Source organism: Artemia franciscana, chromosome 1 (assembly GCF_032884065.1).
Source record: "Artemia franciscana chromosome 1, ASM3288406v1, whole genome shotgun sequence".
Taxonomy (NCBI): domain Eukaryota; kingdom Metazoa; phylum Arthropoda; class Branchiopoda; order Anostraca; family Artemiidae; genus Artemia; species Artemia franciscana.
This window is the reverse complement of record NC_088863.1, coordinates 47,714,701-47,740,403: the sequence shown is the minus strand read 5'-3', so window position 1 is coordinate 47,740,403 and position 25,703 is coordinate 47,714,701. Positions and strand designations below refer to the sequence as shown.

General features: G+C 35.9%; 1 protein-coding gene across 9 annotated transcripts in view; it reads left to right on the top strand.

Moving 5' to 3' along the window:
- Nucleotides 1-25,703, top strand: part of LOC136030723 (histone deacetylase 4-like) — a 283,933-nt gene that overhangs the window by 57,156 nt on the left and 201,074 nt on the right. The window contains exon 1 of one of the 9 annotated variants that reach the window (XM_065709811.1): nt 6,162-7,095. The exons of the other annotated variants lie outside the window; for them this stretch is intronic. Within the exon in view, the coding sequence (XP_065565883.1) occupies nt 7,059-7,095 (37 nt within the window). The 5' untranslated portion in view covers nt 6,162-7,058. Of the gene's footprint in view, nt 1-6,161; nt 7,096-25,703 lie in introns of those variants that run through there. 9 annotated transcript variants of the gene reach the window in all.

Below are 25,703 nucleotides of genomic sequence, written 5' to 3'. Positions count from 1 at the left end.
GGGGTTACAAGTTCAAAACTTTGACCAGTGCTTACATATAGTAATGGTTATTGGGAAGTGTACAGGCGTTTTCAGGAGGATTTTTTGGTTGGAGGCAGGGGTTGAGAAGAGGGGGATATGCTGGGGGAACTTTCCACCGAGGAATTTGTCATGGGGGAAGAAAATTTCCATGAAGGGAGCGCAGGATTTACTAGCATTACTTAAAAAAAACAATGAAAAAATAAATATGAAAAAGTTTTTGTTTCAGCTGGAAGTAAGCAGCAGCATTAAAACTTAAAACGAACAGAAATTATTACCCATATGAGGGGCTCACCTCCTCCTAATACCTCGCTCTTTGCGCTAAAGTATTTTTAGTAATTGCAACTATTTTTTCTGCGGTTTTGTGATTCAGGGGTCATTCTTAATGAATTGGACAAAATTTAAGATTCAGTGTAAAGAGCGAGGTACTGACGAGGGGGCGAACCCCCTCATATATGTAATAAAAACATGAGAATACAAAAGTTCTTTACGTAAGCTAATTTATAAGTTACGTATATCTTTTACTTATAAAAAGATTCGTAAAAAATTAAAAGTTCTAGTTGCCTTTTTAATTAACCGAAAATCGGAAGGCAACTAGGCTTCCTCCCCCACTCTTTTTTCTCAAAATCATTCGATCAAAATTATGAGAAAGCCATTTAGCCAAAAAAAAAAAATAAATATACAAATTTCGTTTTAATTATTCCTCTGCGGAGAGCCAAAATCAAAACATGCATTGATTCAAAAACGTTCAGAAATTTAATAACAAAAACAAGTTTTTTAAATGAAAGTAAGGAGCGACATTAAAACTTAAAACGAACAGAAATTACTCCGTATATGAAAGGGGCTTTTCCTTCTCAACGCCCCGCTCTTTACGCTAAAGTTTTTTTTACTGTTTTAAAATGTAGAGTTAAGAGAAAGAGTCAAACTTTAGCGTAAAGAGCGGGGCGTTGAGAAGGAAAAGCCCCTTTCATATACGGAGTAACTTCTGTTCGTTTTAAGTTTTAATCTCGCTTCTTACTTTCATTTAAAGAACTTGTTTTTTTTTATTAATTAGCTATAAAAAATGTGTCTGTGATGTTCTGGTAGCCTGCTAGTGCCATCCCTTAAGAAATGGCACACAAAGTGCCATTTTAGTGTTATATGGCACTTTCAGATGGCGGAAATAATAAAAAAAAAGCATTTATGTACCAGAAATAGCTTTAGAATTAGCCATTAAGCATTTCTCTATGATGTTCTGGTGAACCGCTTGTCCTGGAAAAAAGAAAAAGATAAAAAACGGGATACAGATCAATGCTACCAATGCAAAAAAGTGATTTTTCTTGTTATTCAAGGAGGGAACTGTAATTTCCCGATACAAGTTTTTCAAACATGAAGATTCCAATGGTACACTTTTCATTTTGATCTGATGGCATTTTCGAGGGGTTTCATGCTTTTTTTAAAATCATTGTAAACTTATTTTCACAATAGACGTTTACTGTTAAGACGAACCGATATAATAGTTACCATTCCTGAATCAACGTCAAATGGCAATTCTTTTTCACAAGGCACTCTTTTTAAACACGTTTTTTAAACTTATGTTTACTATGGGCTGTTGTTCGCTCTTTGCTAGATTGCAGTTACCTCTGCAACCATTATCTGCTCGAGCAACTCCTTATGTCACTCAAGGATTTTGTGTTCCCAAGGCAGTCTGAAGCTGGCAGGTAAGGTTCTCGGTATGAGGGGAAAACAACGGCGGACACTTTGACACTGGTTGACACTTTGACACTTGGACTGTTTATCAAGAAATGGCGAATGTAATTGGTTTCAAGCAGAAACAGAGCATTTTGGGACTGTCTCTAAGGAACATGTCATCGTTTTTCTTGAAATTAATTTTTTTCTTCAAACAAACCATCTTAAAAGCTTCGAGGGATTGACGTCGATGATGTTTAATCGATAGCAAAGAAACAAAACATTAATCCCGCAAAACTCTTTTTGGTGAAGCCAGTCAAAGATTGTTGTAACAGTTCATGATGGCCATGCAATTCAAATCTAGTTTTGTTTCATTTAGGTGTCTAAATTTTTAATTAAAGTGTAGATTTTATTCCAAGTTTGATTTCGGGGAATCCTCCTTCCCCAAAATGAAATTTTCACGAGAAAACTTGAGAAATAGTTAAATTTTTTTGCCCCAATTCATTTAATCAGTCACTCTTTCAAGATTGCTCCGAGTCCCCACCCTTCTCCCTACTCAAAATATGTAAAAAAAGTATTGAAAAATCTAAATGTTTAAGTCTAAAATATTACTCCTCCAAAAATTTTTGGGTCGTCTTACACGTACCTCCTAAAATGTTGCCTTGTTTATGTTAATAAGTAGTAAATTAGATCTGCGTTGCATGGGCAGCATGAGTTGTAGCGGCAACCTTCGTTCGGCTTCGCCGAGTAAAGTGTTGCAAGAGCAACACTTTGGTTTTGTTTCCTTGCTTCGATCAAACGTTGAAGTTGTTAATCTGTAAGGATCTTAAAATAAATACTAGGTACACTAACTTGCAAAAGTTACAAACCCCTCATTGCGACTAGCAAAAGTTGCAAACCCCTCATCGCTGAAGAGGATTGTAGCCTAACAGCCGATTATTACTTGCAAGTCCCCTACATGTTTTACCACTGGAACCAAATTGGTCTTACCATCAAATACACCGGAAACAAATAATAGGTACAACAACTAGCAAAAGTTGAAACCCCTCATTGCTGAAGATGATTATGAGCTAACAGCCGACTGTTGCTTAAAACTCCCGTATATGTCTCACAATTGGTGTCGGCCTATTTTTGATTTCAGTGTGTACCTTACTACTGAAGTCGTCAACCCCTTTAAACTCTCAAACTGGTATATCTCATTAAGAAATTTTCATGAGATATACCATTTTCAATCTACCAAAAAATGGATGACATATATTTTAATCAGATCATATAGAGCTATCGACTGCCGTCAAGAAAAAAAAATCTGTCTTAGTTCAAAAGTTGACTTTTTTGCTGTAGGCCAAGTTTCTAACGTCATCACTTAGAAAGGAGCAAAGGACAAACTCTAATTTCTTTAGCAATGAGAGAACTTTTAAAGTTTAAGAGGCATATCTGATACCATTTCTCTACCGCAATCCCAAGTGTGAAAAACCGAATGATAAACTCAGCGGAAATCACGAACAGAAATGGGTAGAAACAATAGATTTTTGGGTGCAGGCAAGAGTTCTACGAAGCTTTCCAAAATGCAGTCATATTCATCAATCCGGCCTAAGGTCCACAATTTCCGTAAAAACTACAGAGGTTAGACCCTTACAACTTTCTAGGAATAAGCTGAAATCGGGGTACTAAGAAAAAATACATGACAAAACCAAAAAGTTGCTCTCGCAACACAATAATCTTTCGCGGAATCCATTATAATAAAGGCTTCCTGTTGGGGCTGTACGAGCCCATTTGGTCTGAGAAAGAATATTAATGTAGCACATAGGTGAATATCTTGTTGCCTATTCTAAAGGTGTTGCAAGGCCGTTTGTCAAGACGTAACGAATGAACTCTTTATTAACTACTAAATTACAATAACTATAAATACACACAACCGCCCGGGGGAGGATCAAACAGCCTGATGTCGGACGGCTGCAATCCTCTGATTCTCAACCTAATTAAAAAAATAAATAAAGAAGGACAAAAACACTCTCACTCAATTACCCCTTAATACCAGAATATACATAAGTAAAGGCTAACAATAATAAGAAAAAAAATTTATCCTCCCCACTCCCAATAAATGTTTTTTAAATTTACTTTAAATGACCCAGTATGTTCCTCCTCCCTAATGCCAGCTGGGATATCATTCCAAATGGCCGGACCTAAATATCTAATTCCGAAAGCTGCACGTGTGGTGTCTCGGTACTCAACAATAAATTATCCGGCTCTCTAGTCTCATACCTGTGGAGTGACTGTAAAGTTGCACCAACTTGGAAAAAGGACGGGAACCCTTGGTTTTTAACTTCGCGGAATCTCAGTTTAGTAGTTTTTTTATGTTAAGTGCTTTCCAAACTGGGTGTCGCGTAGATATCACGCGGATTTTACGAAAAACATTTCTTTGAAATAAAATCATTTTGTGTTTTTAGACAGGTTTTCAAAATAATATTATACCTATTTTCTCTTGCTTTATCTTGTTTTTAAGTAACTTTTGGCCTGATGACAGTGGGAAAACAACACAATATTTACCATACGAAACATAGTTTCTGAGATTTATATTATTACTTGAATTAATTTAGAAATATCTAGGTTTTATTAAAAAGAAGAGAAAATGAAATCAAACATTTTCTTCTATGCTTCTCTTTTTACTTCGAATAATTCAATCCCCAAAAAATTACCTTTGGAGAATTATCTTTAATAAACTATTTTACGGTCAGGACAATAATTTCTACTTGAAACATTGATATGTTCCATGCTTGGGTATTAGTATGAAGCTGCACGAAAAGAAGATGCTTAAACTTTTAAACGATTTTCAAACAGTTCGTGGTAACGAACTGTAGTAAGGAGCGACCCGGCTCAATAGTAACTGAAATACTAAAAAATGGATTTTGATTCCAGTAGTTTCATCAAAAGAATCGCATTTTAATGCTGATTTTAAATATATAAGTTTCATCAAGATCGGAGTTACCCATCAAAAGTTACGGGCCTGAGAAAATTTGCCTCATTTCAGAAAATAGGGGAAACACCCCCTAAAAGTCATATGATCTTAACGAAAGTCACACCATCAGATTGAGCGTATCAGAGAACCATATTGTAGATGTTTCAAGTCCCTATCTAAAAAATGTGGAATTTCGAATATTTTGCCAGAAGACAAATCACGGATGCGTGTTTATTTTTTTTATTTTTTTTTTTCCCAGGGGTGATCATATCGACTCAGTGGTCCTAGAATGTCGCAAAAGTGATTCATTCTAACGGAAATTAAAAGTTCTAGCGCCCTTTTTAAGTGACCGAAAAAATTGGAGGGCACCTAGGCCCCCTCCCACGCTCATGTTTTCCCAAAGGTCACCGGATTAAAATTCTGAGATAGCCATTTTATTCACCATAGTCGAAAAACCTAATAACTATGTCTTTGGGGACGACTTATCCCCCCACCCGCAGTCCCCGTGGGAGGGGCTGCAAGCTACAAACTTTGACCTGTGTTTACATATAGTAATGGTTACTCAGAAGTGTACAGAAGTTTTCAGGGTGATTTTTTCGGGTTGGAGGGGGAGAGTTGAGGGGTGGGGGTTACGTGGGAGGATCTTTCCATATAGGAACTTCTCATGGGGAAAGAGACTTTTTATGGAGGGTGTGCAGGATTTTCTAGCATTATTAAAAAAAAAACAATGAAAAAATAGATATGAAAAGTTGTTTTCTGAAAGTGAGAAGCAGCATCAAAAATTAAAACGAACAGAAATTATTACGCATATGAGGCGTTTACCTCCTCCTAATACCTCGCTCTTTACGCTAAAGAATTTTTATTAATTTCAACTATTTATTCTACGGCCTTTGTGATTCAGGGGTCATTCTTAAGGAATTAGGACAAAATTTAAGCTTTAATGTAAAGAGCGAGGTATCGAAGAGGGGTGAGCCCCCTCATATACGCAATAAAAACATTCGAATATAGAAGTTCGCTACGTAATTTAATTCGTAAGTTACGTATATTTTTTACTTATGAAAACGTTCGTAAAAAATTGTAAATTATAGTTGACTTTTTAAGAAATCAAAAAATCGGAGGGCAACTAGGCCTCCTCCATCGCTCCTTTTTTCTCAAAGTCTTCCATTTAAAACTATGAAAAAACCATTTTGCCAAAAAAAATTAATATACAAACTTCGTTTTAATTATTTATGTGCGGAAAGCCGAGATTAAAGATGCTTTAATTCAAAAACGTCCAGAAATAAAAAAAAACAAGTTTTTTTTTTAAATGAAAGTAAGGAGCGACATTAAAACTTAAAACAAACAGAAATTACTCTGTATATGAAAGGGGCTTTTCCTCCAATGCGCCCCGCCCTTTACGCTAAAGTTTTTTACTGTTTTAAAAGTAGAGTTAAGAGAAAGAGTCAAACTTTAGCGTAAAGAGCGGGGCGTTGAGGAGGAAAAGCCCCTTTCATGTACGGAGTAATTTCTGTTCGTTTTAAGTTTTAATGTCGCTCCTTACTTTCATTTAAAAAAACTTGTTTTTTTTTGTTTAATTTCATAACTAATTTAATCGAAAGGATGTCGGACAACATTTATGAGTACAAATAGGGTAGGAGTTCCCAATCGGGATGTAATACACCTGGATGCGCCAATAAGGATTTATTGTGGTAATTTGAGAAATGACTTCTAGGCATTTACCTAATGCCAGGGAAAATACCAGGAGTGCAAATGGGGGATGGTCCCCGTTTATTTTTGAAATACATTTTTTTTTCTATTTTCGTTGGAAAAATAAGAAAAACCTCCCTCTAATCTTGAAAATGATTTATTTTTAAATCATTTAAAATTGGAAAAAATCTTTGACTTTTATCCCTACATTTTCGTGAATTGGCGCCACTTTACGTGTGCAAAGAAGCATTTTAGCAAACATCTGAGGAAAATAAAGAGGGGCTAGAATCACGATCCAAAACAGAAAAAGGTTTTACACTTGAAAAAAAAAAGGACGAACACTCCTGCAATAGGTTGTCTCCACGAGGAAGAAACATGGAAAGAAATGATCTGATTTATTAATAATACTTGACTAAGCTTGTATTGCTAATTGTGTTACTTTTAAAGAAATGACATGTGCTTAATTAGTTAGCGTTTCGTATAAAAACAGTTGCGTAATAAAAGTTCATCCCCGCTATTCCGTCTTTCCCTAGAAGAAATGATGGGCTTAATTAATGGTAGCCGTAGCTATAGCGAATGACGTTTAGCTGTGTTTTTGCTTTCTGTTATTATCCGGTTTTTTTGATACGAAGCCATATGGCAGTGAATGTCTCGATTTGATCTGCCGGACCCAGTTGTGTTCTATCGCTTTTTTTGTCCAGTGACTAAGTTTCGGATAACAGCTTTATGAATGTTTACAGGATCTATGTTTCATCAAAGATTTCATGGTATAAATAAATTTGAATTTGTTCTTAATTTTTTTTTTATCTAATTTAAGGTGAAGATTTAGACATAACCAAGAGGGAAATAGTAATCAGTGTCTTCTTTCTTTTTTATTGTAGAATTTCTTTTTGTGTGAAACTTCATTCTTCTGGTCAACATGTAATTCAAAAGAAAGATAGGTACTTGTTTCTTATAGCCAGTCATCATGCTCAAGTTCTGTTGAGAAGTAAAGTTTGGTTAATGCTAATGAAATAGAACAAAATGTAATGAAAATATAACAATTTATCACCAAAATTATGAAAACTAAAACAAAGAAGTACGGAAGGGGGCCGCCCAGACCACATTATATTACATACTTAACCTAACCAAAATAACAACTAAATATTTAATTTAAATATATCTACAATGTAGTTTCCCACCGAGCCGAAGCTAATATTGTCTGGTTTAAAGACCATGAAAAGCGGTTATTGTCTCATTTTCGCGATGCAAGATCTTGAGTGTGGTGGCTATAAGGCAAAAGTACTAAAAGATGTTCTATGTGAAATCAAACATAATCATGCTATAGAAATTGAAAACTAAGAAGACTGATATTGAAAAAATGGAATAAAGTTTAAAGCTAAAACGAAACAGAGAAGTAAAGAAAGTTCGGGTGTGCTACGACTTCCTTGGTTCTCAATAGCTATGGACTAGATTTTCCACATCCTCAGGAAGTTGAAATCCTTTACCTTCTAGCATTTTATCATGAACCTAAAGTTGTGACAGCAGCTCAAGACAGTGAGAATATATCTTGGGAGGAGGGTGTCAGAAATTCTCACAAACAATAGTCGCAAATAGGGAGAGGTGGTTCTGGCCTCACTGTCGCTCGGGGTAAAGTCTTGATTAGTGCCCCCCCATGTCTCCCAAAAATTTTCAGGCAAGACTCTGCTTGTACTTACTGCCAATTGTGCCCTCTACTTTATTTCAATAAAAATAAATTTTTAAATTAGAAAATGATAATATATGTTAGATAATTTACTTGAAATTTTGGACCCTTAAGATTTCTGCTCCCAGGGCAAGTGCCCCCCAGTCCCCACTAAACCTGCTTGTGCACATAGGTCAGATGTGTAGGGCGATTGGAACGTTTTTCAAAGAGAAGGTGATTTGACCCTTAAGAAATTGTTTTTAAACCAAAATATCTCAGGTTATCGTGTCTTTTTGCGCTTCGTTCCCAGAATTTTCATAGGTGTTAACCCTCCAAAGTAATTATCTGCATAAATGCATGTTTCCCTGCGTACAGGAAGTCCCGTACAAAATTAACCTTTGGATGCTAGGAAAGAATGATCGCCTATGAGGCAGCAATTCAAAAAAACGGCTGATATACTATTTTCATTGAATATCTCAAAATCCATTAAAAGATGACGTCAACCTTGCCTTATCTAAAGGTTACAAGTGACAAATTTCGAGAAGCCAGGATTCTCTTCGTCGCCTGAGAGCATGAATGTCGTATCTACATTTTGCAAAGTTTCAAGATAAACGCGGTTTAAGTTTGGAAATCTAATAGCTTTTACTATAGTTCACGGAACTAAGGATTGCGATGCGACAATCCTGAACTGAGTGTGGGTGCATTATAGTCATATTGTTATAAGAGTCACTATTAGTTACCTAAATTCTAATTTCATTTATGTTACCAAAAAATGAAGTTCTACACATACATGGAAGAAACTAAAGCACAAAAATCATTTGCAAGAAATTACTTGTTTTTCTTTACAAAAAATGTTTAATATAAGTTTGTTCGGTCGAATGCATCTAACGGAGAGGGCTTGCTAAGCCTTGTATTTTTTCGACGACGAGCATCTTGCACCCCAAATGATTTTAGCCTGAACAGAATAATTGCTCGATAACGAACACTCGTGACTCTGCAGGCATCTCTGGCGTTCAACAGAAACGCACAGGCATGCTCAAATTGAAAGATTTGTACGATAACCAAATTGAAAATCACGAAAAAAAAACTCTAGGAAATAGGAGCTTATTAAGGCCAGAAAGCATTGCTTTTTCAGACATTCTGGTAAACATAGACAATAGATGTATTGGCTGGATAATTTTGTGGCCCAACAAGGCCTTGTCACGGAAGGGGATCTTAGCGGGTTTGAATTCCTCTTTAAATTCTTGCCCAACTCGTAAAAAGTAACCAAATGGATTAAACCAAACTTAGGATGCGTTTTGTAATTTTGCAACCCCCCCCCCTCGACCCGGAAAACATAATGTATATGCCCTTGCAACCCACCCTTGTATTGTATGATGACTTGAATACGATTGGTAATTATCATAATCAAAACCGCATTTCAACTTTCATCTTCGCACTTTATTTTCCCGTGAAAAAAAACATAACATTCTTGTCTCCCTACCTATTCATTTCGTTTAAGATGGCTCATAGACTTTTTGCCACATTCCCTCTTGTCCTATACATTTTAAAACATGATTCTCAATATTTTTTGGGACATTCTTTTTAATGTCGATTCATACAGATGTGGCGATTTTTTGATTCAACATGGTTGCTCTCAGAACTCTAAAAAAAAAAAAAAATCAAGATACGACAAAATGTTTTTTTTTTTTTTTTTATATGTACCGACTCGTGATAGAGAGAATTTGAAGCCATAATCAGATTTTACAAAAACAAAGACTAAGACCTTTTTTCTGTTACAATGTGTGAAAATCATTAGGAAATTGCAGTAAAATTGTAAGCTCTTCAATTTTACGGGCTAATTTTTTCTCCTGATCAAAGCCATTGGATCATTTCTCTCTTATTTGTATGTCATTAAATAAGAAAAACTTATTTTTGTTTTATAATTTCTGATCCTTTTTAAATAATGCCGGGAAATCCGGCTCCCCCTTCATGGAAAACTCCTTACCTCCCAAAAAATCCCTCCAATGGAAAGTTCTTCCCACTTGAATACCCCCCCCCCTTCCCGCCAAAAAAAATACCCTTAGACAATTCTATTCTAGCTGAAAATTCCCACCGGGGAATTTCTTGCGGATGATTCAGGGTGAACAGTTTTTCTTAGTGCACTATCGTTTGAAATAGACTTAAATTTCTGATTGTTTTTAAAATCATGCAAGAAATTCCCTCCTCCTTAGAAAATTTTTCCCGCCCCCTAGTAGAAAGTTGCTCCCGCAGAAAATTCCTTCTGGAGAATTTGTCCATGGAAAACTCCCCATTGAGATTTTTCCCACGAATCCCCCCGGACTATTCCCCTTAACATTTCCACATGTCAAATTGAGCCGGTAAAGAGAAAGTAAGACTAATAAAAAAAAATACGTATAGAAATTTTGGCAAATTCTCCCAGTGCAAAATTTCCCCTTGAATTTTCATCCACGGAAATATCCCTCAACATGGAAAATGCTCCCCTGTAGAAAATCCCCCTGCAGAAAATTCACCAACTTCCTCACCCGAAAAATGTATGCATATTTCCCAATAACAAGTACTATACGTAAACATGGGCACATTCTTTAACTTGAAGAACTTTCCTCCGGGGCTGTTGGGGGGGTGGTGGTGGTGGTATTATCTCCAAAGGTGTAGTTATTGGGCTTTTTAACTATACTGAAAAAAATGATTGTCTCAACATTTTGATGGGTCGACTTTAAGGAAGAAAGGGGGAGGGTTACTAGTTGCCCTCCTCTTTTTCGTATCTTAAAAAGAGCACTAGAACTTTTAATTCCCGTTCGAATGAGCCCTTTTGCGATCCATACTTTTGTAGATGGAAGCTCGAACCTTCTACAATAGGGTTTTTGGATACACTGAATGTGATGGTGTGGGTTTTATTCAGATTTCTTGACTTTTAGGGGGTGTTTATCTCCTTTTTCAAAAATCTGTCAAATTTTATCAGGCTCTTAGCTTGTGATTGGTAACACTATGCTTAATGAATCTTATATATTTGGAACCAAACAGTTAGTGGTAACGAACTGCAGTAAAGAGCGACCCTGCTCAATAGTATCCGAACTCTAAAACACGGAATTTTCATACCAGTAGTTACATCAAAAGAATCGCATTTTAATGCTGATTTTAAATATATAAGTTTCATCAAGTTTAGTCTTACCCATTAAAAGTCACGAAACACCCCTTACAAGTCATAAAATCTTAAACGAAAATCACACCATCAGATTCAGCTTATCAGAGAACCCCTACTGTAGAAGTTTGAAGCTCCTATCTACAAAAATGTGGAATTTTGTATTTTTTGCCACAAGACAGATCACGGATGCGTGTTTATTTTTTTTTTTTCTTTCTTTTTTCCACAGGGGTGATCGTATCGACCCAGTGATTGATATCGAAAAAAATGAGCGTGGGAGGGGGCCCTCCAACGCTCATTGTTTTCTCAAAGTCACCGGATCAAAATTTTGAGATAGCCATTTTATTCAGCATAGTCAAAAAACCCAAAACCTATGTCTTTGGGGACGACTTACTAGCCCACAGTCCCCATGGGAGGGGCTGCAAGTTACAAACTTTGACCAGTGTTTACACATAGTAACGGTTATTGGGAAGTGTACAGACAATTTCAGGGGAATTTTTTCGGTTGGGGGGAAGGGGTGATGCGGGAGAAAATTTCAATGAAGGAATTTTTAATAGGGGAAAAGAATTTCCATGAGGGGAAGGGGGCAGGATTTTTTAGCATTTTTTTAAAGAGCAATGAAAAAATAAATAAGAAAAAGTTTCTTCAACTGAAAGTAAGGAGCAGCATTAAAACTTAAAACGAAATGAAATTATTACGCATATGAGGGGTTAACCTCCCGCTAATACCTTGCTCTTTACACTAAAGTCATTTATTAATTTCAACTATTTATTGTACGGCGTTTGTGATTTAGGGATCATTCTTAATGAATTGGGACAAAATTTAAGCTTTAGTGTAAAGAGCGTGGTATTGACGAGAGGGCAACCCCCCTCATATACGTAATAAAAACATACGAGTATAAAAGTTTGTTACGTAAGTTATTTCGTAAGTTACGTATATTTTTACTAATAAATACGTTCGTAATATTAAAAGTTTTAGTTACCTTTTTAATTAACCAAAAAATTGGAGGGTAACTAGGGCTATTCCCCCGCTCCTCTTTTTTAAATTGTCCGATCAAAACTATGAGAAAGCCATTTACCCAAGAAAATAAATTAATGTTCAAATTTCGTTTTAATTATTCATGTGCGGAGAGCCGAAATCAAAACATGCATTAATTCAAAAACATTCCGAAATTAAATAAAAAAAATATTTTTTTAACTGAAAGTAAGGAACGACATTAAAACTTAAAATCAACAGAAATTACCGCGTATATGAAAGTGGCTGTTCCCTCCTCAACGCCATGCTCTTTACGCTAAGTGTTTTACTCTTTTAAAAAGTAGAGTTGACTGGAAGAGTCAAACTTTAGCGTAAAGAGTGGGGCGTTGAGGAGGGAACAGCCCCTTTCACATACGGAGTAATTTCTGTTCGTTGTAAGTTTTAATGTCGCTCCTTACTTCCAGTTAAAAAACTAGTTTTTTTTTCATTTAATCAAACAGTTCGTGGTAACAAACTTGTAGTAAGGAGCGATCCGGCTCAATAGTAAACGAAACTCTAAAAATCGGAATTTTGGTGCTAAAAGATGCATCGAAGTAATCGAATTTTCATGCTGATTTTAAATATGCAAGTTTAATCAAATTTAGTCTTTGTTATCAAAAGTTACAAGGCTGAGAAAATTTACGTTATTTTGGAAAATAGGGGGAAATATCCCCTAAAAGTCTTAGAATCTTAACGAAAATCACACCAACGGATTCAGCGTATCAGAGAACCCTATAGCGAAATTTTCAAGCTCCTATCTACAAAAATGTGGAATTTCGTATTTTTTGCCAGAAGACAGATCACGGGTGCATGTTTATTTGTTTGTTTGTTTTTTTTTTTTTTTTCCCAGGGGTCATTGCATCGACCAAGTGGTCCTAGAATGTCGCAAGAGCGCTCATTCTAATGGAAATTTCAGGGGGATTCTTTTAGTTTGGGGGTTTTGGGTTGAGGGGAGGGGGCTATGTGGGAAGATCTTTCCTCGGAGGAATATGTCATGGGGGAAGAGAAGCTCGATGAAAAGGGTGCAGGATTTTCTAGCATTACAATAAAAAAATAAACATGAAAAAGTTTTTTCAATTGAAAGTAAGGAGTAACATTAAAACTTAAAACGAACAGAGATTATTAAGCATATGAGGGGTTCTAAAAATACTTCAGCATAAAGAGCGAGGTATTTAGGATCAGATAAATACATCGCTCTTTATGCTACAATATTTTTAGTAATTTCAACTACTTACTCTTTGGCCATTCTGATTCAGGGGTCATTCTTAAAGATTTGGGACACAACTTAAGATTTAGTATAAAAAGCAAGGTATCAACAAGGGGACAAACCCCCTCATATACATAATAAAAATATAAGAATATAAAATTTTGTTACGAAGTTAATTCTTAAGTTACGTATAGTTTTTACTAATAAAAACATTCGTTAAAAATTAAAAGTTCTAGTTGCCTTTATAAGTAACCAAAAAATTGGAGGGCAACTGTGTCTCCTTCCCCACCCCTTATTTCTCAAAATCGTCTGATCAAAATTAAGAAAAAGCCATTTAGCCCAAAAAAGAATTAGTATGCAAATTTCATTTTAATAATTTATGTGCGGAGAGCCAAAATTAAACATCCATTAATTCAAAAACGTTCAGAAATTAAATAAAAAAACTAGTTTTTTTGACTGAAAGTAAGTAGCGACATTAAAACTTAAAACGAACAGAAATTACTCTGTATATGAAATGGGTTTTCCCCTCCGTAATCCCTCGCTCTTTACGCTAAAGTTTGACTCTTTGCCACAATTGTAATTTTTAAAACTATTTAAAACTTTAGCGTAAAGAGCGAGGCGTTGAGGAGGGGAAAACCCATTTCAAATACGGAGTAATTTCTGTTCGTTTTAAGTTTTAATGTCGCTCTTTACTTTCAGTTAATAAAAAAAGTTTTTTTTATTTAATCAGCATAACAAGCCGATTCTTTTGATATATCTGTTATCATCAACATTTGGTTTTTCTAGAGTTTTGTTTACTATTTAGCCGTATCGCTTCTTACTTACAGTTTGTTGCCACAAACTGTTTGACTAATATGTCTGCCTGATATGCATGATCTGTCTGCCTGATATATATTTTAGTATCCATTTGGAGGTTTTGATTTTGAATGTTAATATGGAGCCTGAGAGGTATTTTTGCAAGATGCTTAAAAAAATTGAAAAAGTGTTTGGATAGTAGCTACACTAAATGACGCAGAATTACCCCTGTAAAATACTATACGAGCAGAAGACAACTTAAATTAAGCAGGGACTACAGCAGGGGCGTATACAGGGGGGGGGGTCATGGTCCAGCCTCCTGAAATTATTAACTGTTACTAATTTCTGGGAACATCTTATTCATATTATCAAAATAAAGTTTGTTTCTTATTATATCCCTCTCCCTACATAAAGTCCTGTTTGCATACCTGAATTATAGCCCCAACCAAAAATACCTTACGTTAAAACTGCTCTACTGGAAACCTGATTTAGTAAAAGATAATCGTTTCATCAAAAGCTTCGTCAGAAGCTTCATTGTTTAAGGTGCTAAATTCACGGCCAGCCTAATTAAATGCTGAAGTAATGTTTGTCGACTCTTTCTCTTAGTTTGACTCTTTCTCTTAACTCGACTTCTTAAAAATTTAGAAAACTTTAGCATAAAGAGCAGGGCGTTGAAGAGGAAAAGCCCCTTTCATATACGGAGTAATTTATGTTCGTTTTAAGTTTTAATGTCGTTCCTTACTTTCATTTAAAAAAACTTGTTTTTTTATTTAATTTTTGGACTTTTTTTAATTAATGCATACTTTGATCTTGGCTCTCCGCACATAAATAATTAAAACGAAATTTGCATATTTTTTTTTTGCCTAATGGCTTTCTCATAGTTTTAATCGGAAGATTTGGAGATAAAAGGAGCGAGGGAGGAAGCCAAGTTGCCCTCCAATTTTTTGATTACTTAAAAAGGCAACTAGAACTTTTAATTTTTTACGAACATTTTCATTAGTAAAAAATATACGTGATTTACGAATTAACTTACGTATTCTATATTCGTATGTTTTTATTGCGTATATGAAGGGGTTCTCACCTCGTCGATACCTTGCTCTTTACAGTAAAGCTTTAATTTTGTCCCAATTCCATAAGAATGACCCTTGAATCACAAAGGCCGTAGAATAAATAGTTGAAATTACTAAAAATACTTTAGCGTAAAGAGCGAGGTATCCCGAGGAGGTAAACCCCTCATATGTGTAATAATTTCTGCTCGTTTTAAGTTTTAATACTGCTCCTCACTTTCAGTAGAAAAAAATTTTCATGTTTATTTTTTCATTGTTTTTTAAATAATGCTAGAAAATCCTGCGCCCCCTCCATTGAAAGACTCTTCCCCCATGAGAAGTTTTCCATGGAAAGATCCTTCCATGTAGCCCCCCCACCTCAACTCTCCCCGCCCAAACAAAAAAAAAATCCCCCTGAAAACGTCCGTACACTTCCCAGTAACCATTACTACGTGTGAACACAGGTCAAAGTTTGTAACTTGCGACCCCTCCTACGAAGACGGCGGGGGAGTAAGTTGTCCCCAAAGACATTCTTATTAAGTTTTTCGACTTTGGTGAATAATGGCTATTTCAGAATTTCGATCCGGTGCCTTTGGGGAAAAAATGAGCGTGGGACGGGGCCTAGGTGCCCTCCAATTTTTTTGGTCACTTAAGAAGGGTACTAGAACTTCTAATTTCCGTTAGAATGAGACCTCTCGCGACATTCTAGGACAACTGGGTCGATACGATCACCCTTGGGAAAAAAAAAAAAAAACATAAACACGCATCCGTGATTTGTTTTCTGGCAAAAAATGTGAAATTCCACGTTTTTGTAGATAGGAGCTTGAAACTTCTACCATAAGATTCTCGGATACGCTGAATCTGATGGTGTGATTTTCGTTAAGATTGTATGACTTTTAGGGGGTGTTTTCCCCTATTTTCTAAAATGAGGCAAATTTTCTGAGGCTCGTAACTTTTGATAGGTAAGATTAATCTTGATGAAAGTTATATATTTAAAACAGCATTAAAATGCGATTTTTGTGATGTAACTATTGGTATCAAAATTCCATTTTTTAGAGTTTCGGTTACTATTGAGCTGGGTCGCTCCTTACTACAGTTCGTTACCACGAACTGTTTGATTATGATGATTTTAGACTGGGATCCTGATAGTTTTATTGTTTTATGGATTTTTGTTTCAGTCTAGTGTGAAAGGACTTGTTTAACTGTGAGTGGTGATGATTAACGAAACGTAACTGAACCACTTAGCAGGAAAAGTTACGTAGTTGGTGTGAAGGCCGCTTTAACTTCCAAGTCTTGTTTTGCGTGACAATGTTGCAACATGAAAATGTTGCGGAAGAATTTCAAAACATATCAATTATCTTAACGATATGCTAGTTTGTAAGACTAAGAGTGCGTCCCAGGATGTGTTGATCATTAATTTTCGGCTATAAATTTCATTCCGCGAGTATAATTAACAGGGAAACTAGACTTGGTTATTGGTGGAAATTTCTGATTTGAGCAGCAAGATCAGCTGTTTTCATTGTTATCATTAGCAGCTCATCCTAACTTGTCTGCCGGTCGGCAAAATCTACATAGATTTAATAGCGTTTTCTTTGTTATGCAACCTTGCTGTCATTATCTTTGATTTTTTAACGGTAAGGTTTCAAAAAATGTTTTTTTGCTCTTTTATAAAGTAGTTGAATTAGGTAAATGAAATTTTTAATTTCATTTACCTAATTCCTAATTTTATCTTAAAAACATTAAGATAATGTTTACTCCCTGTCTAAAGTTTGGCTAAAAGGCTTTCTCATCATTTTAATGTGCCTCTGCTTTTGTTTGACTCTTTATATCAAACAGTTCGTGGTAACGACTTGTAAGTAAGGAGCGACACGGCTCAATAATGACCGAAACTCTAAGAAACGGAATTTTGAAACCAATAAATATATAAAAAGGATTGGCCTATTATGCTGATTCCAAATATATACGTTTCATTAAGTTTAATGTTATCAGTTAAAAGCTACGAGCCTGAGAAAACTTGAGTGATTTTCAAAAAAAGGTGGTAAACACCCCATAAAAGATTCACACCATCAGATGCAGCGTGTCCAAAAAGCCTATTGTAGGAGTATCAAGCTACCATCCATGTGGAATGTTGTATTTTTTACCAGAAGAAAGATCACGGATGTTTTTTTTTTATTTTTTTTCCAGGAGTGATGGTATCGAACCGACGGTCCTAGAACATCGGGAGAGGATTCATTTGAATTTGAAATTGGGGAGTGACCAAAAAGATTGGAGGGCAACTATCCCCTGTCTCACGTCCCTATTTTCCCTGTCAAAGTTTGGACTGTTTGTCCCAATTTTTTAAGTACTCCCGAAAGACAAGGGCCATTTAATTAGAATAGGAGGCTTTTTAAAGTGCTAAAACGTTAAGCATGAAGAGTAAGGTACTGAGTAGGGGACATCCCTTTCATATACGGAATAATTTCTGTTGTTTTTAGTTTAATTTTGCTCCTTACCTTAAGTAGAAAAAACTTTTTTTGTTTGATTGACAACATAATTCCAGTGATTTGCCCTGGATTTTCAGCTATATTAGGACTTTTTTTTTTAATTTGAAACATTTTTTCGAAGGATTTTACAATATCTATAAAACCTTATAAATTAGGATATAAGATTTAGCAAGGATGTTAGACTCAGCGCAATTATTTGGCCTCATTTGTGCAGTAAATTTCTTTCTAAAATTATCACTTATCTAGTCCAATATTAAATGTCAGTGCTTTTTAAAACGAAAAGGGGTATAAACAGATGCTTCGAACATCCCTCAGGGACTAAGCTAGACTATATCCATTCCTGAAAGCTTCGTTTATCCATCTTATCTACTTTCCAAGGTAGTGAAAAGACCATAATCTAGAATTTTAATATTAGTACTTATAGAAGAACTAATAGATGAAGTGTACCCCCCCCCCGTAGTATTTATCTCAAGGACCATACCGAGGAAAACATTGGACCTTAAACACACTTTAGTATTAATTTATTTTTAAAATATAAACCTTGCTCAAGTTCATCAAACGTCAGTGTCATTGAGCAACCTGGGGCATAATGTACGCTTCGGATTTATTTTTTAGAGATTTGTTCGCCTAACTCAACTACTTGCCCAGATAGTAAAAATTTCACATCTAAAATTTTGTGATTTGAAAAATTAGTAATGACGACAATATACAACTATGTTATGCGCTTTGCATGCTCGGTTTACGCTTTATGTATGTAACGCTTTAAAATGTTTAATACATTTGGCAAACCAGTAGACGTAGCGGGAACAGTAGTTAATAGTTATTTTTGGTTAATTTTCTAAAATTGGGCGTTCGTTTTTAGATTTTTTTTTTAAATTAAAAAAAGAAAAGATGATAAGAAACATACTTTCGTCCTGTATTTTATTATCTTGTTTTACAGAGGCTAAAAAGCTGCTAAAACAATCCAGCCATCTGTGTCGTTGACCGACATGTCTGTGAACGAGACAATCAAAACCTTGCGTGAATAAAAAAAAATTTAAGCATCACCGCTTATGCAGATATACGAAAAAAAATATTTTAGAGGGAAAAACTGACCGGAGAAATACAAAACCATATAGATATGTACTGATAAAACTCACTCTGATCCGGACGTCTTATAGAGTATTGAATAAAAAAAAAGTTTTTTTTAGCTGAAAGTAAGGAGCGACATTAAAACTTAAAACGAACAGAAATTACTTCGTATATGAAAGGGGCTGCATCCTCATCAACGCCCCGCTGTTTACGCTAAAGTATGACTCTTTCTCTCAACTCTTCTTTTTAAAACAGTAAAAAACTTTAGCGTAAAGAGCGGGGCGTTGATGAGGTAGCAGCCCCTTTCATATACAAAGTAATTTCTGTTCGTTTTAAGTTTTAATGTCGCTCCTTACTTTCAGTAAGAAAAACTTGTTTTTTTTTATTTAATTTCTGAACTTTTTGAATCAATGCATGTTTTGATTTTGCCTCTCCGCAGAGGAATAATTAAAACGAAATTTTTTTTTTGGCTAAATGGCTTTCTCATAGTTTTGATCGAATGATGTTGAGAAAAAAGGAGCGGGAGAGGAAGCCTAAATACCCTCCGATTTTTTGATTACTAAAAAAGGCAACTAGAACTTTTAATTTTTTACGAATGTTTTTATTAGTAAAAGATATACATAACTTATAAATTAGCTTACGTAACGAACTTTTGTATTCTCATGTTTTTATTTCATACATGAGGGGGTTCACCCCCTTGTCAGTACCTCGCTCTTTACACTAAAGCTTAAATTTTGTCCCAAATTCATTAAGAATGACCCTTGAATCACAAAAGGCGTAGAATAAATAGTTGAAGTTACTAAAAATACTTTAGCGTAAAGAGCGAGGTATTAGGAAGAGGTGAGCCCCTCATATGCGTAATAATTTCTGTTCTTTTTAAGTTTTAATACTGCTCCTTACTTCCAGTTGAAAAAACTTATTCATATTTATTTTTTCATTGTTTTTTTTAACAATGCTAGAAAATCCTGCGCTCCCTTCATGGAAATTTTCATCCCCCATGACATATTCCTCGGAGAAAGTTCCCCCAGCATATTTTCCTCTTCTCAAACCCTCCCCCCAACCAAAAAATCCCCCTGAAAACGTCTGTACACTTCCCAGTAACCATTACTATATGTAAGCACTGGTCAAAGTTTGTAACTTGTAGCCCCTCCCACGGGGACTTTGGGGGAGTAAGTCGTCCCCAAAGACATGATTATAAGGTTTTTCGACTACGCTAAATAAAATGGCTATCTCAGAATTTTGATCCTTTGACTTTGGGAAAATAATTGGCGTGGGAGGGGGCCAAGGTGCCCTCCAATTTTTTTTGTCACTTAAAAAGGGCACTAGAACTTTTCATTTCTGTTAGAATGAGCCCCTTTTGCAACATTCTAGGACCACTGGGTCGATACGATCACCCCTGGAAAAAAAAAAAAAAAAACAAAGACAAAAAACAAACAAACAAATAAACACGCATCCGTGATCTGCCTTCTGGCAAAAAAACAAATTCCACATTTTTGTAGATAGGAGCTTGAAATCTCCATAAAAGGGTTCTCTGATACGCTGAATCTGATGGTGTGATTTTCGTTAAGATTCTATGACTTTAAGCGGTTGTTTCTCCCTATTTTCTAAAATAAGGCAAATTTTCTCAGGCTCGTAAATTTTGATGGGTAAGACTAAACTTGATGAAACTTATATATCTAAAATCAGCATTAAAATGCGATTCTTTTGATGTAGCTATTGGTATCTTCCATTTTTTAGAGTTTTGGTTACTATTGAGCTGGGTCGTTCCTTACTACAGTTCGTTACCACGAACTGTTTGATAACGATGGTCGTGGTCATATTTTTGAAGAACAACAATCGCAAAAGAAAGTTGTGAATTAGCTAATTTCTGATCCTTTTTATAACTATGTTTTTGTTTTAAGCTTCATCTTTTAAAGTGTGGTTTCATATGTGGTTTTACTTTAATATGTGGCTTAACATCTGCGGTTGATCTTTTATTGCCTCTTTGAAAATTTATTTGTTCTTTTTTTTATATTAGTTTCATGTTTTCGTCGGTTTTATTAATTTTTACATCTGTTTGGACTGAAGGAGGTTTTGTGGATTTTTTTCCGATATAACTGCATTTTTCTTAGAAGTCGGTGTTTGTTGCTTCTTATATTTTTCTCGTTGTTATTTCCTTTTTGGTTCATGCTCACTAGTTTGTGGGTGAATGTCTTTTACTGGATCCTTGAGCGAAAAAAAAATATGCAGTTCCCCGTCAAATGCTCTTTTCTAGCTATATTTTGATAACTTAATTTGTTCCTTAGTATGCCTAATTCAAAAAGTAATTTAATTTCTTTGAATACATTTAATCCAAAAATGGAAAGTCTTGCTGAGTTGTTATCCAAAAACTTTCGGCTTTATAGTAAATTAAGCCTATCAGATGGAAAATGTCCAAATGACTTTTACGACTTATTCAAGGGTCTGATTTATTTGGATGGGTTTCCGACCCCAAACCGCAAAATAATAAGCACGGTTCAACGGGATACCCTACTGGAAATTCGCAAAATTATTCTTTGAACACTTTTTATGAGGTCGTAAAATTGAGTCTACGGGCGTTTCCCAACGTTGACCTGAATTTAAATTCCGACGAAAAACCAGAAATTTAAATGCCAAACGGATTTAAAAAAGATAATGTCCTAAAGTTATACATTGCCTTCTCAGCCGAAAAAAAAAATGTATTGAAAATGAGAATGGTAAGGTGGACTATTAATGTTACAGTTTAACCCAAGACACAATTTAACACACCAAAAATAGAAATGTCAATTGAAAAAGGCGTAGGTCCTAGTATAAGGCTGGTGCGATTTTACGCGTAAGTTTTGTTTGAGCCATAATTTCTGTCTGTTCATTATTGTAGCCTACTATAAAGTTTTACATTTTAATAAAACAGCACTAGCGACAAAGAAGTCGAAGTGAACTATTTAGACAGCAAAAAAGAAGAAAAATATTTATGGGGAGAATTGTACTCCACATCTGCTTTTACAAATATTATTTTGAAAAATTAACAGAATTGTCACAAATCTTAAATAACTCACTTTCGTCTTATGAGCCTTATGTTACTGTTGATATAGAAACTGTTGTATTTTAACATCAATGTGTCTGATAGGCAACCTTGCTAGCCACCCCTACTCCTTCAAGTTACATTCAGGCTCACTGAATCACTTCTTTAACTAACGACTCTGAGGGTGCCCTTAAGAGAGGGCTTGAGTTTAACAGACTTTCCCTATGAAAACAAAAACACTTGTATGCATAACCAACTATGTCTGTGCTATTACTACTACTAACAGCTTGCTGTAGCACCGAGCTTCTTGAGACCAACACAGACCTCTATTCGTCCTCTATTCCAATCTATTCAGTGCGTCCCTCATTTGGCCCCTAAGAAGTTTGGCCCTAAAAGGTCGGCTGAAAAGGAGGATCTTTGGCAATCTGTCATCCTTCATCAGCAGGAAGTGTCCTAGTCATCTCAACCTTTCTCTCATTATAGCGCTTGAACGCGGGTTAGAACCACGAGTTTCGTATAGCTTACTTTTTGAAATACGGCCAGTCAACCTTGTACCCAAAAGAATCCGCAGACAATTCCTCTGGAAAACAAATAAAAAATCCTCCTCTGTCTTTCGGAGCGCCCACGTTTCTTAGGTCTTGAGAAAACATTTATAGACAACGCGTTTATTTTTATAAGAGTCAATGCACCAGTGTTGGCTTAATAGAGAACTAAGTGTATCCCATGCATCATTTTATTTCTCCTGACCACTTAATTTGATTAAATAAAAAAAAAAGTTTATTTCAACTGAAAGTAGGAGCGACATTAAACTTAAAACGAACAGAAATTGCTCCGTATATGAAAGGGCCTGTTCCCTCCTCAAAGCCCCGCTCTTTGCGCTAAAGTCTGACTCTTTCAAATCTACTTTTTAAAACAATAAAAAACTTTAGCGTAAAGAGCGGGGCGTTGAGGAGGGAACAGCCCCTTTCACATACGGAGTAATTTCTGTTCGTTTTAAATTTTAATGTCGCTCCTTACTTTCTTTAATGTCGCTATCTTAATGAAATTTGATATTTAGAAGGAACTTATGTCTCAGTGCTCTTATTTCAAATCCCGACCGGATCTGGTGACATTGGGGGGAGTTGGGGGGGACCTAAAATCTTGGAAAACGCTTAGAGTGGAGGGATAGAGGTGAAACTTGGTGGAAAAAATAAGCACACGTTCTAGATACGTGATTGACATAACTGGAACGGATCCACTCTCTTTTGAGGGAGATGGGGGTTGTTAATTTGGAAAAATTACAAAATTGTGGTATTTTTAATTTAAGAACGGGTGACTGGATCTTAATGAAATTTGATTTTTACAAGGAACTCACGCCTCAGAGCTCTTTTTTCAAATCCCGACCAGATCTGTTGACATTGGGGGGAGTAGGAGGGGGAAACCGGAAATCTTGGGAAACGCTTAGAGTGGAGAGATCGGGATGAAACATGGTGGGTAGAATAAGCAAATGTCAGAGATACGTGATTGACGTAACCGGACTGGATCCACTCTCTTTGGGGGAGTTTGGGGGTGGGGTTCAGTGTTTTGGCGAGTTCGGTGCTTCGGGACGTGCTTGGACGATGAAAATTGGTAGGCGTGTCAGGGAACTGCACAAACTGACTTGATAAAGTCGTTTTCCTCATTCGACCATCTTGAGGGCTGAAGGGAGACGGAAAATTAGAAAAATTGAGGTCTTTTTAACTTACGAGTGGGTGATCGGATCTTAATGAATTTTGATATTTAGAAGGACCTCGTGACTCAGAGCTCTTATTTTACATCCCGACCGGGATTAAGCCTCTGATTTTCCTTTTAAGTCAATCTATTGATTCTTAAAATTTTGCCAGAGCTCATACCGTATGAGCCCTTGGCTCTTGGCTCTTCCGACCTCGTCACAAGGGCCATATGAGCTCTTAGCTCTTGTCTAACACTTCTTTTTTAGAAAATGATTTCAAATTAGTCTCCAACAAAGGTCGTGGATTTGTGAAAGGCATGTGGTAACGATGATTAAAGCACAATTTTTGTTCTCTTCTTCGGGATTAAATAAATAAATAAAAGAAAAATCTAACTTTTTCATCTGAAAGTAAGCAGCAACATCAACACTTAAAACGAACATAAATTATTATTCATATGAGGTGGGTTGCCTCCCCCTCAATACCTTGCTCTTGCTAAAGTTTTTTAATATTTGTTTAAAAAAAAAAACTTGTTATTGTTCTAATTAAACGGCCCTTGTGTTTCTGAATTTGTTCATAAAGAATTAGGACAAAGAGTCAAAGTTCAGCGTCAAGAGCGAGGTATTGAGGAGAGGGCAATCCCCTGATATGCGTGATAGTTTCTCTTCGTTTTCAAGTTTTGATGTTGCTCCTTACTTTCAGTTGAAAAAATTGTTTTTTATTTAATTTCAGATCGTTTTTAAATAATGTCGGGAAATCCAGCTCCCTCTCCATGGAAAATTCCTCCCCCTTCCACGGAAATTCCCTCTTTGGAAAATTACCCCCACGTAAAATACCCCCCCCCCTGCCAGGAAGATTCTCCCAGACCATTTCATTCTCGCTGAAAATTACCCCCGATAATTTCTTACGGTTGATTCCGTCTGAAATATTTTTGTTTGCACACTTTCATTTAAAATGACTAATTTCTGATTATTTCTCAAATCATGCTGGAAATCCCCCTCCGTATAAATTTTTCTCCCTAGTAGAAATATGTTCCCGCAGAAAATCCCCCTTGAAGAATTTGTCCCGCGGAAAACTCCCCCATGGATAATTTCTCCCGTGGACCCCCCCCCCACTATGGAAAGATCCTTCAGACAATTCATACCTGGTAAGAATTTCCCCAGGACAAGTCCCCTTAACATCGCCATATGTAAAATTGAGACGGCTAAGAGAAAGTAAGACAGATTAAAAGAGTTTCGTATTGGAATTTTGGCAAATTTCCTCTGGATAGTCCATCCCCGGAAACTTCTCTCCCCACGGAAAATTTCTCCCTTTGAGAAGTTTCTTAGCAGAAAATCCCCCTCCCACCGTAAAATATGTGTATAACCAATAACTAATACTATATGTAAACAATGGGTAAATTACATGACTTACAGACCTTTCCTAAGGAGCTGTGGGGGTCATGTTTTTCACAGATACATAGTTACTATACCTTTCAATTATGCTAAAATGACTATATCAAGATTTTGATTTGACGACCTTGTGGGAAAAGGACGTGGGGGGGGGGAGTAGTAGTCCTTTAACTTGCCGGTCAAAAAGGGAACTAGGATCTTTAATATACGTTCGAGTGAGCCTTCTCCCGTTATTTTAGGACTATTGGTTTGATGCGATCAACCTGAAAAAAAAACGTATCTGTGATCTTTCGTCTGGCAAAAAATTCAAAATTCCACATTCTTGCAGATGGGAGCTTGAAACCTCTGAAGTTGGGCATTGTGATGCATTGAATCTAAGGGTGTGATTTTCATTATGATTCCTTGACTTTTAGGCGTTTCTCTCCCTTTTCCCCAGAATTAGGCAAATTTTCTCAGGCCCGTAGCTTTTGATGGATAGCACTAAACTTAATGTATCTTATGTACTTTGAAACAGCATAATACGCTAATTCTTTCAATGTATTTATTTATGTCGAAATTCCGTTTTTTAGAGTCTCATTTGCTAATCGTTATTAATGAGCTGCATCGCTCCTTGCTTATAGGTTCTTACTACAAATTGCTTGATTTGTGTGAATATTGGCTTTGCATTAAATGCTTTTAAGCCTTTCAGGTAGGAAAATTGTTGTTCCAGGATTCCATCATTTCTGACTGGAAAAAAATCTTTGTCTTCAATATATACTTTTGATTGATTTTTTATGAGTTTTACGCTTGAAAGTTGGACTTTTGAAATTGCGTCATTGGTGTCTTAATCGTGCAAAATTTAGATTTTATTCACAAC